We start from the raw sequence: 16,860 nt of genomic DNA, 5'->3' as shown, positions 1-16,860 counted from the left end.
CTGCCAAAATTAATGATTCGCGCCTCCTCGATAGCACCCCGAGCTCAAACACCCTTCTCAGCATCTTCCTCCTCCCGCCAACAACCCTCTTGGGGCTCAGTGGCCTTCCACTAGCTCAGACACTGTTTAGTTCTGTGTTCCGGCCGCGGTGTCCCATTAATCTTGTTTCTCTGCTCAATTTCTCGCCCTCCGCCCCAGACCTCCCGGTTACTTCAGTTCCTTCACTTGCGCCTGAGTGTAACCATTCTGCCTCAATGACCCCTCTTCCGTCTCAGGGACCTCTCCTCCACCACTGTTGCCCCCGTGTCTGTCTACCTCAGGTTCCCCTGCCTCCGCCTCAGTTTTCTCCCCTCAGACTCAGACCCTAGGCTTCCGGCCTGGCCCTACCGGGCTGGTCCAGGGAAAGCGCCCCCAGGCGGCAGATGCCCTCCTCGTCTAGATCCCACTGCTCCGCCATCCCTGCCCGCCACCGCGCGGCGCGCCGGGCCGCTCAGCTCTACTCGGCTCACCTGTCGCGGTTCGCGAGACCTCCCAGCGCGGGCCCCGCCCCGCGCCTTCAGGCCCTGCCCCCGGCCCCGCCCCTCCCGCGCCCCGGGGGACCGTTATTGCCAGGGTCACGCGCCTGCCCGCCGGCCACCGGAGTCCGAACCATGGTAAGGAGCCCGCTCTGATGCGGGCGCCAAAACCACTAAAATGGCGAATTGGGGGTGGGAGGGCGATGTGGTGAAAGATTATAGACCTATAGGGTTAGGTTACTGGCTCTGGGACAGTTGAGGATATGGTTCCAGCTTTGAAGGGTCTGGGTGCTGGGTCCGAGGAACTGGAAAAAATGCTCCTGCTTGGAGGGATGAAGTATTCTAGCTTTGAAGATTTGGGGGATTCCAGGTCTGATGAGTGTACGTGGGGGGTGCCTCTTGACTGGGTGAAGATCTTTACATCTCAGTGCTTGTGGCTGTTGACTCTTGAGGCAAGGCAGTGAATGGGCGGGTAAAATGGGGGAGGAGGGGATCCAGACCTGAAGGATTGGGAGGCAGACCTCTGAGGCAGGATGGGAAACGTTGGGGAACTTGGCTCTGAGAAGCTGAGGTCCTAATTTTAGAGCATGAGGTGGTTCTAGAGTTAGAAATTGATTTTCGGGATCTGTGGGAAAGAGATGATGCTCTTTGGGATGGGATGGGGATGTCTATACTAGAGCTAGTGCGCGCTTCCTGCAGTCAGTCCACCAAGTACTGCAGGTCCCTAAATTTGCCAGTGATTAAGGGCTCTCCCCAGGCTGGGATAGTTCTGCACTAACCAGTCCCTGAGCAGTCTTGGGGAAGAAAACTCTGCGAAGGACAGCCACATCCTTAATCCCTACCTTCATTGTAGCAGGCACCTCTTGAGACCCTACCCATAGATGGGACATTTATGTGTAAGAGGGAGGCAAACTCTTAAGCCAAGAACTTCTTGTCATACTTTATCCTTAAAGAAAAAAGAGGAACTAAGACCAGAACTGTGGCTCACTTTCAAGAAGCAGGTTTTCTTCAGCATCCAAAATCACACTCAAAGCACATTTCACTGAGCTCTCAACCAGCTAGTCACATTTAAGGAGAGCAGAAAGCAAAAATCCAGAGGCCTTGCAAATTAATGCTTTCTGGTCTAGGTAGGGCTCTTAGTTACTTTCAACTTGCCATGTTCAGTCTTACCCATATTTAGGAGGGCTAGGACTCAAAAGCCTATATTAGTTCATTAGATTGGCTTTTCCATCTCTGCTTCTGTGAGTCATGACACCATTTTTCAATTTATAATATTTCTCTTCATTTCCCCTTTAACTCTTCTAGCCTCAAATGTAGCATACATAATTGCTCTCCTTTATATCTGAGTATTGAGACCAGGTTTATTATAAAAGAACACCATCCCCTTCTTTGTTGCATGCATTTATTTTCCTTCCTTGTTGTCAAAATAGGTGATTCAGGATTTTATTGGAGAAATGGGCTTTCCCTCTCTTTAGCAATCACCTATTTAACATTCTTCCCCCCCCCCCGGACCACTTTAATGCAAATTTTAAAACATTCGGGAAGGTTGAATGAATTGTACCTGAGCATTATACACCCACCACCTAGATTCTACAGTAAACATTTTGCTGTATTTGTTTTACCACATGTTCATCAATCTATCCCTCTGTCCATCTTATTTTTGATGCATTTCAGAATAAGTTACAATATCAGTATATTGTATACCAATCACTTCAGCATGCATAATTTTTTCCTAGAATTCAATATTGCTTTATGATTCTTAAGTAAAATTTTATGTACTATTTACCACTCTTCAACTTTTTTGTAAGAGTAGTGCTAATTTAAAAATCTGATACAGATGGTTTGTATGCTTGATAGCTTTCTACTTTTATTTTTTAAATATATTTTATTGATTATGCTATTAAAATATAGGATGCTTCACAAATTTGCATCATCCTTGCACAAGGGCCATGCTAATCTTCTCTGTATCGTTCCAATTTTAGTATGTGTGCTGCCGAACTGAGTGTGGCTTTTTACGTTTCTATAGTGTTGATAAACTAGGTCATCTTGAAGCAAAATAGATAATTCATTTATGGACTGATAACCTTGGACTTTTAACAATGAGCTGGAAGGTTAAGGATCTTTGCTTCCTTTAACCCACAGAATTCAGCTGTCCTGCCATGGCCCTAATAAGCTAATGTCTCTGCGAGTATGATCCCAAGAGAGCCCTGCACATTCTCATGGGGTGGGGAGCACCTCATTATAATTCCCTCCTTTTAAAACAACTTTATTAAGAAATAATTCACATACCATACAATTGACCATTTAAAGTGTACAATTCAATGGTTTTTAGTAGGTTTCCAGAGTTGTGCAACTATCACCACAATCAATTTTAGAACATTTGCATAATCCCAAATAGGTAAGTTCCATACCTATTACTGATCACCCTTTCTTCTCCCCCCACCTCTCTAGCCCTAGGCAACCACTAATCTACAATCTATCTTTATAAATTTTCCTATTGTGCACATTACTTATAGATGGAATCATATAATTTGTGGTCTTTTGTGCCTGGCTTCTTAACATAATGTGTAAAGGTTTCATCCATGTTGTAGCTTGTATTAGTACTTCACTCTTTTTTATTGACTGCATTTTGTTTATTCATTCATCAGTTGATGGACATTTTGGTGGTTTCTACTTTTTAAAAAATCCTCACCCAAGGATATGTTTACTGATTATAGAGATAGAGGAAGGGAGAGAGAGAGAGAGAGACTAGCATCGATGTAAGAGAGAAACATCAACCAGTTGCCTGTTGCCCGCACCCCTACTGGGTATTGAATCCGCAACCTAGGTATGTGCCCTGACCGGGAATTGAACCGACCCCTTTTGGTGTACGGGACAACACCCCAACCAAGTGAGCAACCCAGCCAGGGCTGTTTCTAGTTTTTAGCTATTATGAATAATACTTATGTGAACATTTGTCTGCAAGTTTTTGTGTGGACATACATTTTCATTTTTCTTTATATGTAAAAGTGGAACCGTTGGGCCATATAGTAACTCCATGTTAACATTTTATGAAACCTCCGAACTGTTTTCCAGAGCAGTTGCACCATTTTACACTCCCACCAGCAGTGTATAAGAGTTCCAATTTCTCCAGTGTTTCTCAACACTTGTTATTATCTATCATTTTGATTTAGGCCTCCTAGTGGGTGTGAAGTGTTATCTCATTGTGAGTTCTGTGCATTTCTCTGATGGCTAATGATGTTAATTATATTTACATGTGATATTGGCCATTTATGTATCTTCTTTGGAGAAATGTCTGTATTCTTTACCTACTTTTAAATTTGGTTACTTGTCTTTTTAATTATTGAGTTGTAAGAGTTCTTTATAGCCTAAACACAAAGTTCTTTATCAGATTTGCAAATATTTTGCTTCATTCTGCAAGTTGTATTTTTACTTTCTTGGTGGTATCCTTTGAAACATAAAAGTTTTAAATTTTTTAAATTTATTTTATTTATCCTCACCTGAGGATATTTTTTCATTGCTTTTAGAAAGCAAAACATCAATGTGAGAGAAACAGCAATTGGTTATCTCCCCTACATGTCTGAACTGGGGATTGTACGCACCTGGACCAGGGATTGAACCTGCAACCTAGGCATGTGCCCTGACTGGGAATTAAGCCTGCAGCCCTTCGGTTATGAGATGATACTCCAACCAATTGAGCCACACCAACCAGGGTGAAAAGTTTTTAATTTTGATGAAGTTTTATTTAATTTGTTTGTTTTACTTTTGCCTTTGGTATCTTATCTAGAAGGCATTGCATAATTCAAGGTCATGAAGGTTTTTTTTTTTTCCTAAGGGTTTTAATTTTTTTAAACTTTTGTATTTAAGGTTATGATCCATTTGGTGTTAATTTTTGTGTGTAGTGTGAGGTAGGGGTCCAGAATCCTTTTTTTTTTCTTTTTGAATGTGAATGTCCAGTTGTACCAGCACCATTTTTTGAAAAGGCTCTTCTTTGAATTGAGTTGTCTTGGCTCCTTTATCAAAATTCAATTAACCATAAATGTAAGGGTTCATTTCTGGACTCTCAATTCTATTCCACTTATTCATATGTCTATTCTTATACCAGTAACACACTATCTTGATCACTATAGCTTTGTAGTAAATTTTGAAAGTGGGAAGTGTGACTCCTCAAATTTTGTTCTCCTTTTCAAGATTGTTTTGACTATTCTGGGTCCCTTATATTTCCATATGAATGTTAATATCAGAGTGTCAATTTTTGCAAAAAAAGAGATGGAATTTTCTTAGGGATTGTATTCCATCTGTAGATCAATTTGGGGAGTATTGCCATCTTAACAATATTAATTCTTCTACCCTGGCTGGTGTGGCTCAGTGGATTGGGTGCCGGCCTGTGAACCAAAAGGCTGCTGGTTTGATTCCTGGTCAGGGCACGTGCCTGGTTTGCAGGCCAGGTCCCTGGTTGGAGAGGCAACTGAGTGATGTTTCTCTCCCTCTCTTTCTTCATCTCTTCCCCTCTCTCTAAAAATAAATGAATAAAATCTTTAAAAAAAACAATATTAAGTCTTCTGATCCATAAACATGGGATTTTTTTTTACATTTATTTGGGTCTTTTTCAATTTCTTTCAACAATGTTTTGACGTTTTCAGAGCACAAGTATACTTTTTTTTGTTAAAGTTATTTCTAAATATTTTGTTCTTTTTGATACTCTTGTGAATTGAATTGTTTTCCTAATTTCATTTTTGGATTGTTCATTGCTACTATATGAAAATACAATTGACTTTTTATATTGATCAACCTTGTTGAACTCATTCTAACAACTTCTTAGTGAATTCATTAGGCTTTTCTATATGAAAAATCACATCACTTGCAAATTGAGATAGTTTTACTTTCCAATGTGGATGCTTTTTTAATTTCTATTTTTTGCATAGCTCTCTTTTTATTCCCCTTTAGGAGGAGCCTGGCATTCCTCATGATTCAGCAGAGGATTTGTTTCATTTCAACGTTGGGGGCTGGCATTTCTCAGTTCCCAGAAACAAACTTGCTCAGTTCCCAGACTCCCTATTGTGGAAAGAGGCTTCAGCTTTGACCTCTTTGGAAAGCCAGAGGCTATTCATCGACAGAGATGGTTCCACATTTAGGCATGTGCACTATTACCTCTACACCTCCAAACTCTCCTTCTCCAGTTGTGCAGAACTGAACTTGCTCTATGAGCAAGCACTAGGTTTGCAGCTGATGCCTCTGCTGCAGGTAAGATACTCTTATCTTCTAGGAGTGGTGATCGGTAAACATAGGCTTTACATCATTAAATATGTTGTATGTTGGTTGCTGAGATGACCCTCTTAATGGGGAAGTGTGATCAGTAAGCTAAAATAATAAACAATACGATGGGAATGCATGTTCTGAATAAAGGATTTCATCCTGACTCTGCCTAATCTATACAAGCAGCCTGCCACCATGGACTCAGAATGGGACTTATCACCACCTGAGATGGTGCCCTTGACTCTTGGAAACCCTATTTTAAGCTTCTTCTGTTTTTGTTCTTGAATTTGAAAAGGTGAAACTTTAGAAATTGTAGGGTTTCTTATATACACTGTGTCTGAAATTTAAAATCTAAAAGATTAATCAAGAATATTACTTCTCATTGTGCCTGTTAGTTCCATAAAATTCACTTACAACAAAGGAAAAAGTCCCCCAAACTGCAGAATTTTTTATTTGCCTTCACTTCTCTGTTTCCAAAACTTATTGTTTTCTCATTGTAAGAGCTTTACATGCCTTTACTTATTCCATCCAAAGAACGTTACCTTGTTCCTTAAATTTTCTCCTAACTACAGAAATCATTTCTGTGGCTTTTTTCGTCCTGGAAGAACTAAATATTATAACTGGGAAGGACCCTTGGCCATGCTCCATATTAATCCCACTCTCTGGACAAAGTGTTATTTACTTTATCTCCACAGCCACTGACCCAACAAGCTACACTGCAGGTCAGTGCATGACCAACTGTGCCTCCCCAACACCTCTTAGAAGAAAATTGAGATAGACCATGCATATCTGGGTCATGTAGGAATGAGAGCATTTATAATATATGTCTTTATGGATACTCCTTACTAAATAATTCAGTGTTTTCTCTTAAAAGTTATTTTGCATTTGGAAATCAAAATACTTACATACTCCAGTGCAGTGGTTGTAGTATTTTTTTGTTGTTGTTGTTCAAGCTACTCACCTGAATTAAATTTTTTTTCAAGTACCCCAAGAATGGAATACTAGGCTAGATTGCTTACAAGTGGCTTCAAAATCACTTAAATGGTCTGGCATGTCAAGATTGCTGATAACTCTATACCAAGGCACAATTTTGTGGGGAAAAAGAAGGAGTCGCTTGTTCATTGCAGAAAATCAAAAACATTAAGGCAATTTTTTGAAGAACGACTTTAAAGAACATAAGCCTATAATACAAACATTGATCAAACCCTTTAACTTCTTTGATGTCTTCACTTCCAAAACTGAGACAAAATATAACTGGAAAGTATCTTCTAAATGGGAGATAACTACTCAGAGGCCAATGAATTGGTCCAATTCCAAAGTTCCAAGTGGTGAGTGGAGCGGTTGAAGTATTCAATGAATCATGTGGATCGGCCCTACTAAAACAGACCATAAAACAAGTGCTTATGTTTTTGGAAATAATGTTTTCAAAGAAATAAATATTTAGGTTGGCACAGCTTAAGTAGTATTTATTCTTTGAAATAGAGTGTAAATACAGCTGGAGAATGAATAGCCATCTCAAGCAAATCAACAATCTCACACATTTCCATCACTTTATTCACTGCTAAAGCCTGTTCAGATACTCAGGTTCTTGCCTAAATGTACAAACACTTTGCTTGGAGAAAATGGAGTTTGCCAATTCTTAGTCTAAAGACCCTTCTAAGGCAGCCCAACTTAATGCATTCAGCCAGTATTTATTGAAAGCCTTCTGGGTACTAGCCATTATTCCTGTAAGCTTTAAGGATAGAAAGGGGGTTATTCAATAAAAATATAATGTGTGCAACATGTACTTTTTAATTTTCTAGTAGCCACATTTAAAAAAATAGATGACATCAGTTTTAATAATACATTTTTATTTAACCCAATATACTTAAAATACTGTCATTTCAACATGTAATCAAAATATTAAAATTGATATATATTTACATTCTATTTTTGTACTAAGTCTTTAAAATCTGATGGGTCTTTTACACTTACAGCACATCTCAGACGATCACATTAGCTTCGTGTGGCTGATGGCTACCACACTGGACAGCACATAACTAAACTATTCTAAACTGGTAGTGCTCTTCACTGTAGTGTCCCTGAGTTTTAGCCTCTAACAATAAAAATGGGACCTTGCCTCCAACTAGCTGAAGTTCCCGTGCACTGAACAGGTGGAATATCGAACTCAGGATTATCTGTAACATGGTAGGCTTTGTTGGAAAGCCACGTAGAAGGAACCAACAAGAAGAATGAGATAGGAAGCTCCTAGAGGGCTCACATTGCTGCTCTGCCCTCTACCCCTCCTCATCTCCCCACATCCACACCCCCTTATCTGTCCCAACCCTCATTCACCTGCCCATCCCACCTTCCCCCAGCCTGTAGCTTTGGCCTTCAAAGAGCACACCTGATACCTATTATTGTCTAGATTATAAATGTAACATTTATTGTGAATTTAGCAGCAATCACAGGTCAAGCATTAGAGATACAAGAATGAACCATATAGCCTGTGCTTCCTGTGTAATAGCGAAGGAGAGCGTTTCTGTTATTCTAGGACTTCTTGGGGTTTCAGAATGTGTTTATATGAGTTTCTTTGGTGTGTGTAGTTGTTATTTATTCTATCAATTACTGCCCTTGTAGTACTGGAATGTAGTTGATAGAATAATACATTTATATCTAATCTGTCTGTTTTTTAATGTACAAATGTGTAGTGTGTATAGTATGTGGTAAGCAGACAGCAAGTGACTGAGGCCAGGGAAGCTACTGAGGTCAGGGCAGGCATCACTGACAAGTCAACATCTGAGCAGAACCTTGAGTGAAAAGGGGACAAGTCATGCAGATGTCCAGGGAAAGAGCTTCCAGCCATAAAGAACAGCAAACACAGATGCTTGAGGTTAGAGTGGTTTGGAGGAAGCAGACTCAGAAGCCATCGCCAGCTGTAACGGGAGGCAGAGAGATGCCAAAGGTAGAAGGTGAGGTGAGAAGAAGCCAGGGGTCAGATCTTGCATAGTCTTACAGGTCACATTGAAGACAAAGAGTTTATTCTAAATGTTATAAGCTTTTGGAGATGTTTGAAGAAAGAAGTGAACTGATCACATTCAAGTTTTAAAAAGATCATTGGATCTTGAGTTAAGCCATGGTTTCTCTGGTACAACACCAAAATCACAACTGACAACAAAAAGAAAAGAAAAGAAAAGTTAGATTTCATCAAAATTTAAAACTTCTGTGCTTCAAAGGACATCATCAAGAAAGTGAAAAGGCAACACACAGAATGGAGCAAAATATTTGCAAATCACATATCTCTTAAGGAACCTGTATCCAGAATACATAAAGAATTCCTACAACTAAACAAGAAAAAGACAACAAATTTAAAAATGAACAAAGGATTTGAATAGAGACTTCTCCAAAGAAGATATACAAATGGGCAATAAGCACATGAAAAGATGCTCAAAATCAAAACTACAATAAGATACCCCTTCATAACCTCTAGGATGCCTACCATCAAAACGGCAAGCAATAACAGGCATTGGCAAGGATGTGGAGAAACTAGAACCCTCATACACTGATGATAGGAATGTAAATTTGTATAGCCTCTTTGGAAAACAGTTCCTCAGAAAGTTAAACATAGAGTTACCATATGACCTAGCAGTTCCATTCCCACATATATATCCAAGAGAAATAAAAACCATGCCCACACAAAAACTTCCAGGCGAATTTTCATAGCAGCAGTATTCATAATAGCCAAAAGTGGAAACAACCATATATTCATCAGCTGATGAATAAAATGTATATCCATACAATGGAATAGTAGTTGTCAGTAACAAGGAATGAAATACTGACATATGTAACAAGAATGAACTTTGAAACATTATGCTAAATGAAAGAAACCAGACACAAAGGACCATATTTTGTATGATTCTACTTATATAAAATGTGCACAATAGGCAAAGTTATAAGTGCAGAAAGTAGGTCAGTGGTTGCCTATTGCTGAGGTATAGGGTGGAAAGGAATGAGTAGTGACTGTTAATAGGTATAGGGTTTCTTTTAGGGTGTTGAATAAGATCATGGTGATGTTTGTACAACCCTGTGAACATAGTAAAAACCATACAATTTAAATGGGTACATTTTATCATTTATATAATGTGAAATTTATTCATATTATACTAGGATTCAGCTAATTACAGCCATGGACCAAGTTCAGCCCTCTACCCTTTTTGTATAACCCATGAGCTGAGTATGGTTTTTACATTTTTTAGGTGGTTGAAAAAATCAAAAGTAAAATATTTTATGGCACAAAAAATTATATGAAATTCAAATTTCAATGTCCTTTAACAAAGATTTATCGGAACACAACCATGCTCCTATATTGTCTATGGCTATAATACGGAGTCCAATAGTTGCAACAGGGACCATATTCTCAAAGCCTAAAATATATACTATCTGGCCTTTTAGAGAAAAAATTTGCTGACCCCTGGCCTTGACTTTCATGGGGCAAAGAAGGGAGCAGGAGGATCAGGTAGGAGGATGAAAGATGGTGGTGGTTTGACCTAAGCTGGTAATAGTGGAGTTAGCAGTGTTCAAATTCTGGTTGTGTCATGGTGATAGAATTAACAGGGTTTGCTGATAAATTGGAGGTAGGATGAGAGAATGGATAATGCCTGTTTGTATCCTGAGAAACCAGGTGAATGGTGGATTCTGAGAGATGTGCAAACTTAGGAGGGGAAATTGGGAGTTAGGATTTGAATGTGTTAAGTTTGAGAGGAAAGAAAGGGGTGTTTATTAAACATCCAAGTGGTGATGGTGAAGAGGCAACTGGATGTATAGGTCTGGAATATATGGGAGCAGTCAGTCTAGAGATATAAATTTGGGAGTTATCAAAGCTGGTATGTAAATCCATGAGCCTGGATGCTTAGGAATGCCATGTCTCTTCACAGAGGCAATGCAAAGTAGTCATTACAAGATCTATACATTAACATCACAGTACTTCCTAGAATTTTCTGTGTAATTCTGGAAGGCCCCTTTGTCTAAATATAAACCACTCTGAGCTTCTCACGCTTTCAGCCTGGTTGGGAGTCACACTTCCCACTGCAGAGTGTGAGATTTCCCTTCAGGGTCACTCTCAGGACTCAGGGTTCATGGCAGTCTGTTGATTCCTTTTTATTTGCCCTCTTGAAGTCCATTGAGGACTTAGTATGTTGACAGTACCTGCTACTTGTGTTTCCTTTTCACTGCCTTCTGGTGACTTCTCATTGGAAATTTAAATTGTTGCACCTGTGAGCGTTATTCTACCAGCAAGCAACCCAAATACGCCTGCATTCCTTGTGCTCAAGGGAGCCGAGGAGTTTTATGTTGATCACACAAATGATACTGTTTAAGAACACAGACCAGTAAGAGTGTCACACTTCCTATTACTCACAATGTGAAGACATTACCACTGTGATCTTGGGAAGAGACATAACATAAACAGCAGATATTCATTCCAACAGTGTGCTTGTCTGTGGATATGGGTAAGTGGGCAACTCAAGTGTAAACGCCTTGACATAGCTTCTCACAGGATGGCCCATCTGTTTATTCTGGCTCATATGCCAACACATAGACACACCTATGAGTATACATGGGCATGTGGGTGCACACATATGCACACACACTTTGAAGTTAAGCCACACCCCTTAGCACCCCAGATGTTTTCTCCGCACCTTTTCACTCGCTGTTACCTCTTTCTAGAATTCATCCCCTTTAGAATTTAGCCTAAATATGGCCCACCGGAAGCCTAGCCTTACATTTTCAGGCAGAGTTTTTGTCTTTCTGCTCTCATGACTGAGTTGATTCCTCTCTCATATTAGTGCTAATTCTGTTGGAATCATGTATTCATTCATATGTCTTTCTCCCTCACTAGCCCATATGCTTTTCATGTTTGCATTCCTAGCATCTCTTGCAGTACCCAACCTCTAACAGGTGTTAATAAACATTAAATGATGCACCCAAGATGACTTGTGAAACTGACTACTTCTGCAGGGTGAGGGAACGAGCTGACAGTGGAGGGACAGGTTTGAGACACTGAGAGCTGTATCTTATTTGGCTTCTTTGGCCAATAGCACTATTTTGCACAACCTTGTGTTCTCCCAGCCTTGCTTCCCCTGAGCTTCAGAGTCATGTTGGCCCTCCCCGTCTTTACAAGTCAGCTGGAGATTTGCAAGCTCCCCCAAGCTCCTTCACCATCACTTTCCTTCCAACAGCCCTCATCGGAACATAAGGCATCTCTGAACACTGCTGCTGCTTTGGAAAATCTCTGTTAAGTCCTGAAGCTCTGCCAGCAGTGCACTTCTCAGCCATCTTTTGGCAACCATACACGCCTTGCCCTGCGCCGTCAGTCTTATGTTACTTCTGATTGACTTAGGCCAAAAACAGCATTAATTATCCCTGCGCTAGCAATTAGCCATCTGAATTCAAGTCTGTATTTCCCTAAAGAAATCCTCCTTCTAATAACTTTCTAGGTTATAACATATGAAGAATCAAAATCCTAGAAGTAATAGTCAGGCGTGGCTGGTGTGGCTCAGTGGATTGAGCGCTGCCTGTGAACCAAAAGATTGCCAATTCAATTCCCTGTCAGGGCACATGCCTGGGTTGTGGGCCACGGCCCCAGGTGAGGGCCTGTGAGAGGAAACCCACTGATGTTCCACAAAACTGTATTGAGATCCTACAGGCACTGTGGTGGGTACTGAAAATACAGCAGAGAGCAAACAGGCAGGGTTTCACTGTATTGGAGGTAATATCTATTACGGGAGATAAGTAGGTATTACTGAGAACAATAAAACAGCATGAGGAGTTCAGGAATGCTTTCCGGGGATTCTTACAGCACTCAAGTGGCTTCCGTTGAGTAGAAGGCCTTGGATTTCTAGAAATTAGAACAAGGATTGGCTAAGAGAGTTTAGAAAACAACCTAGCTGAGGCTCATGGGCCTAGGGCATGCAGCGTTACTTGAATGACTGGCAGGAATTGTGATCTTTGTGGATTTGGGTTTTTGTTTGTTTGTTTTTTAAGATCTTTCAGACATGCCTTTTGTGGGGGAAATGGTACTGCTCACAATTTACATTAGTGGAAGTAGCAGGAAAGGGAGATTTTATTTCTACAAAATAAATCTCTCAAACTAATTGGACTGTCATTTCTGACCCACCCCAAAGGATATACCTGGGAACCAAGTAGTACCTCCAGATGGGGCATCCAGGCCCATCCTCGAATGGGTTGTTCTCCCAAGCAGGCATTTTCCTCCCCCAGTATGTCCCCTCCCTGGTGGCCAATTTAGAGTTGTTGAAGGGCACCACCGTTTCTTTCACTGAGACAGAATCTCAGGATTTGAATCTACAAGTGAAGTAAATGGCAGGTTCAAGTTCCTGTGATGCAGGCAGCTTAGCAGGAGCTTGGAATGGTATGTTGTCTCTTGAAGGCTCTCCCTAGTTTCACTCTTTTCTTGCAGCTTCATCCAATATTTTTCAGTCCAACACCAATCAGACCCAAGCTGAACCCTTTCTTCCTGTCAGCCTCTCTCCCTCCCCTCCATTGCCCTTGTCCCTCTCCCCCTTAGCTCTTCTCCCTGGACTACAGGTACCAAGTGGGAATTGCTGTTTTTACTGCTCTCTGAACTCTCTGGGCTCTTCCCATTGTAATCCTGTGCTGGCTTTCCTATGGTTTTGGATACTCAGCATCTTCCTCAGTTTCTATGAGTACAGTCTGTTTCTTTAATAGAAACTTTTGGCTTCCCCATGTCTCTCTTTGCTTTGCTTTACAGAGGGCTCAGCCCTCCATTTTTGTGCATTCTTTCATTTAACACAGCAGTCTGTGCTCCTTGCTATTCACTAACTTCTAAACTAGAAAGTGGGTTGCATCAACGCAGCCCTCCTCCATAGCTCAGTAAAGGTGGAGGACAAGCCAGAGGCCCAGATAGAGATGTTTGCGGGTCTGTGGGAACAAAGGAGGGGGATGACCCCCTCTGGCTGGAGTAGGCTCCATGCTCTTCAGGCAGAGAAGGGAGAAGAGAATTATTCTGGGCAGAGGGAACAGCATACATAAAGTTGAGGAGGCATCATGGAACAAGTGGTGTCTGGAGTTTTGTGGAGTTCAGTGTCACTGATGATGGGATGGGGTCAAAATAATGGTGGGAGATGAAGGTGAAAAGGTAGTTTGGGTTCTGACCACTAAGAAAAAAGAAATTAACATTTACATGATTTCCTTTCATTCCTACAATACCATGTCCCAGATTTGACTCTACTTAGCATATGAGGAGGCTGAGGTTTGGAGAGGTTAAGTGACAAGTGGGAGGCAGCTGTTAAGAGCAGTGATTAAGAGCACGGGCCCTAGAATCCTGGGTTCCATCCCCAGAATGTCCGCTTACTTGGGGCACTGAGTACTCTTTCTCTTTCTATTTTCTGGGCCTTGTTTCCCATTTGTTAAATGGGACTGATAATATCAGAGCCTACTTTGTGGGTTGGGGGAACTTTAGGAGGATTCAGTTTATTTATTTATTTGATTGATTGATTGATTGGTTGATTTTAGAGAGAGAAAGGAAGGGAGGGAGAGAGAGAGAGAGATTGGCTTGTTTGTTGTTCTATTTATTTATGTATTCACTGGTTAATTCTTGTATGTGCCCTGACCAGGATTGAACCTGCAGCCTTGGTGTATTGTGACGATGCTCAAACCAACTGAACTACCCAGCCAGGGCAGGAGGATTCAGTTTGAAAGTGCTGGAGCAATAAATGTTAGCTCTTAAGGGACAGAGTAAAGACTCATACCCGAGGGACAGAGTAAAGACTCATACCCGAATCCTTCCACAAGGCCACCAGCCACCCAAAGTGGGGAAGACTCACTCTGGTCTCCTCCTTTGGCAGACCTCAAGCAGTTATGTGGGTGCAGTTTATAGCAACAGTCACCAGAGAGTTCTTTTCAAATCTCGAGATTCCTATGAGCAGCCTCACAAGAGCTTCACCTGGGTAGCTAGGACTTAGAAGCAGGTTCTTTCATTAGTTTCATACCGAATCTGTAGTGTTTTGTCCATTATAAGGCTCTTAGAGAAAAAAATCGGTATGATGATGCCTTTACAGGATGACTTTTCCAGCTAAAATCAAAAATTTTTAAAGAAAGCTCTTATTTTCTTCCAAGCTAGGGACAGAAAAAATGGACTTGATGTTATGATAACCTGCCCTCTCGGGCAGGGCTTTTGAGGGAGAATCAGTCCCTGAGGGTGGGCGATATGAAGACACCTAGCCCAGCCCACCTTCTGCCCTGGGCCTCAGCCCTGTCTAGCTGGGGTGCTCCACTCCAGCCTCAGCCTAATCTCTGGTCACATGCTCCTTGAAGCAGAGAAGCTCTGGCCCTGGAAGACTGGTTGGGCGAGTCACAAATCCTTTGACAGCAAAAGCCTCATCAGCAAAATGAGAATGCAAACACCACAGCTACCTCCTAGAGCTGTTAGGGTAAATAAGTGAATGAGTGAAAGCGCTTTGGAAAATGTACCCTGTGCCACCTCCACTTCCCCCCTACTTAGACCACATTGCATGGTTAGGATGAGCACAAACAAGAAGCAAGTAAAACACTGATAACAGGTCAAAAAAGGTGTCTGAACTCCTGAGGGGAAATGATAACTGAAAATCTCAAGTTCTTAATGATTAAATATAAGTTACCCCAAGACTGTGTAAAATAAATTTCTATTAATCCACATAAACTATAATCCAAAAATATTGTTTCAAAAATCAGAAGAGAAATTATCATTGAAATTTTGAATATCTTATAAGACCTAAATATTTACGTTTTTGTGTGACTGACTCTGTTTCAAAACACTTTACCAAAGTAAGTCACATATTTTTTTTTCCTGGTATTTTACTCTAGGGTCAGTAGTTACTTTGTTTAGAATTTTCAAAACAGTAATCTTCTTTATCTAACAGACTCTAGATAATCTGAAGGAAGGGAAGCACCATCTACGTGTGCGGCCTGCAGACATACCTGTTGCTGAGAGAGCATCTCTGAACTACTGGCGAACTTGGAAGTGTATCAGCAAACCCTCAGAATTTCCTATAAAAAGCCCAGCCTTCACAGGTGTAACCACAGACTGACCCTGAAGCCCCCGCCAGCTTCCCTCCTCCTCATCCTAACAGAAGTGGCTTCCATCCAGAGAGTACCGTGATTTATAAACTAGTTCTGGATGACTCCTCTACATCACTGTCATCTCCTTTGATCTAGTACCCTGCCCCTTGCCGTCTCCATGGCTGCTTACACACTGGCATCAAACATGCTCCTGCACATTCATTCTTCCACATGTTGGTTTCACCTGGGCAGGGCTGGGCTGCATTCCACACTTCCTAGTCGTCAGGGAACTCCACCATCCTTTCAAGTCACTCTAACTACCACACAAGGAATGTCTCCAAATGGTCACTGATGGGTGCCTTGCAGTATAGATTGGCCTATCTGAGACACCAAGCAACCATTCATGATTATGGGTGGGTTTTGGGCTTCCAGGAGAGTCAAAGGGCTCTATTTTACCTGTAGGTCACAAAGGTTGGTTTTATCAATTAGAAAGAACCAAATACATAACTAATGTGAATTTAATGACGTTGGATATATAAACCAAAATTTCATAACATGTCCCACTGCCCTTCACTCTAGAAAAAATAATTTCCATGCCCTGCTCCCCATCACACTCCTGCCAAAACTTAGCATTACTTCTAAATAGAGAGAATGGAGGCATCTGGCAGGGACCATCTCCAGAATGGATCTTTCCAGCTTCCTCTGGGGCCCCTGGGTCAGCAAGAGCGCTAGTGGCCTTTGAGAGCCCTGGACTCTAGGAGGTGGTGACACACCTCTGCACGTTCTCCTCCAGGACTACATGATAAGGCACCTTTGGGGCTCATGGACACACCGCTGTTAGACACGGAAGAGGAAGTACACTACTGCTTCCTACCCCTAGACCTAGTGGCCAAGTACCCAAGCCTGGTGACTGAAGACAACCTGCTGTGGCTGGCTGAAACTGTGGCCCTGATCGAGTCCGAGTGCAGCGAGTTCCGGTTCATTGGTGATTGCTCTATCTGGGGGGTAATGTGGGGGTGGGGCTGAGGAGGGTGTG

General features: G+C 41.5%; 1 protein-coding gene and 1 non-coding gene across 2 annotated transcripts in view; one reads left to right on the top strand and one right to left on the bottom strand.

The window, feature by feature from the left end:
* The first annotated feature begins 422 nt into the window (after positions 1 to 422).
* KCTD19 (potassium channel tetramerization domain containing 19) overlaps positions 423 to 16,860 on the top strand; it is a 28,009-nt gene continuing 11,571 nt past the window's right edge. The window contains exons 1-4 of the mRNA XM_090259013.1: positions 423 to 653; positions 5,463 to 5,759; positions 15,686 to 15,836; positions 16,618 to 16,809. Coding sequence (XP_090115139.1) covers positions 423 to 653; positions 5,463 to 5,759; positions 15,686 to 15,836; positions 16,618 to 16,809 — 871 coding nt within the window. The remainder of the gene's footprint in view (positions 654 to 5,462; positions 5,760 to 15,685; positions 15,837 to 16,617; positions 16,810 to 16,860) is intronic.
* On the bottom strand, positions 2,417 to 2,521 carry LOC149994077 (U6 spliceosomal RNA). The gene has a single exon (XR_016507987.1). It is a non-coding gene; the product is annotated as a U6 spliceosomal RNA (small nuclear RNA).

This window comes from Furipterus horrens, unplaced genomic scaffold (assembly GCF_987537825.1).
Source record: "Furipterus horrens unplaced genomic scaffold, mFurHor1.1.pri manual_scaffold_13, whole genome shotgun sequence".
NCBI classification, from domain to species: Eukaryota; Metazoa; Chordata; class Mammalia; order Chiroptera; family Furipteridae; genus Furipterus; species Furipterus horrens.
This window is presented reverse-complemented; position numbering and strand designations above follow the sequence as displayed.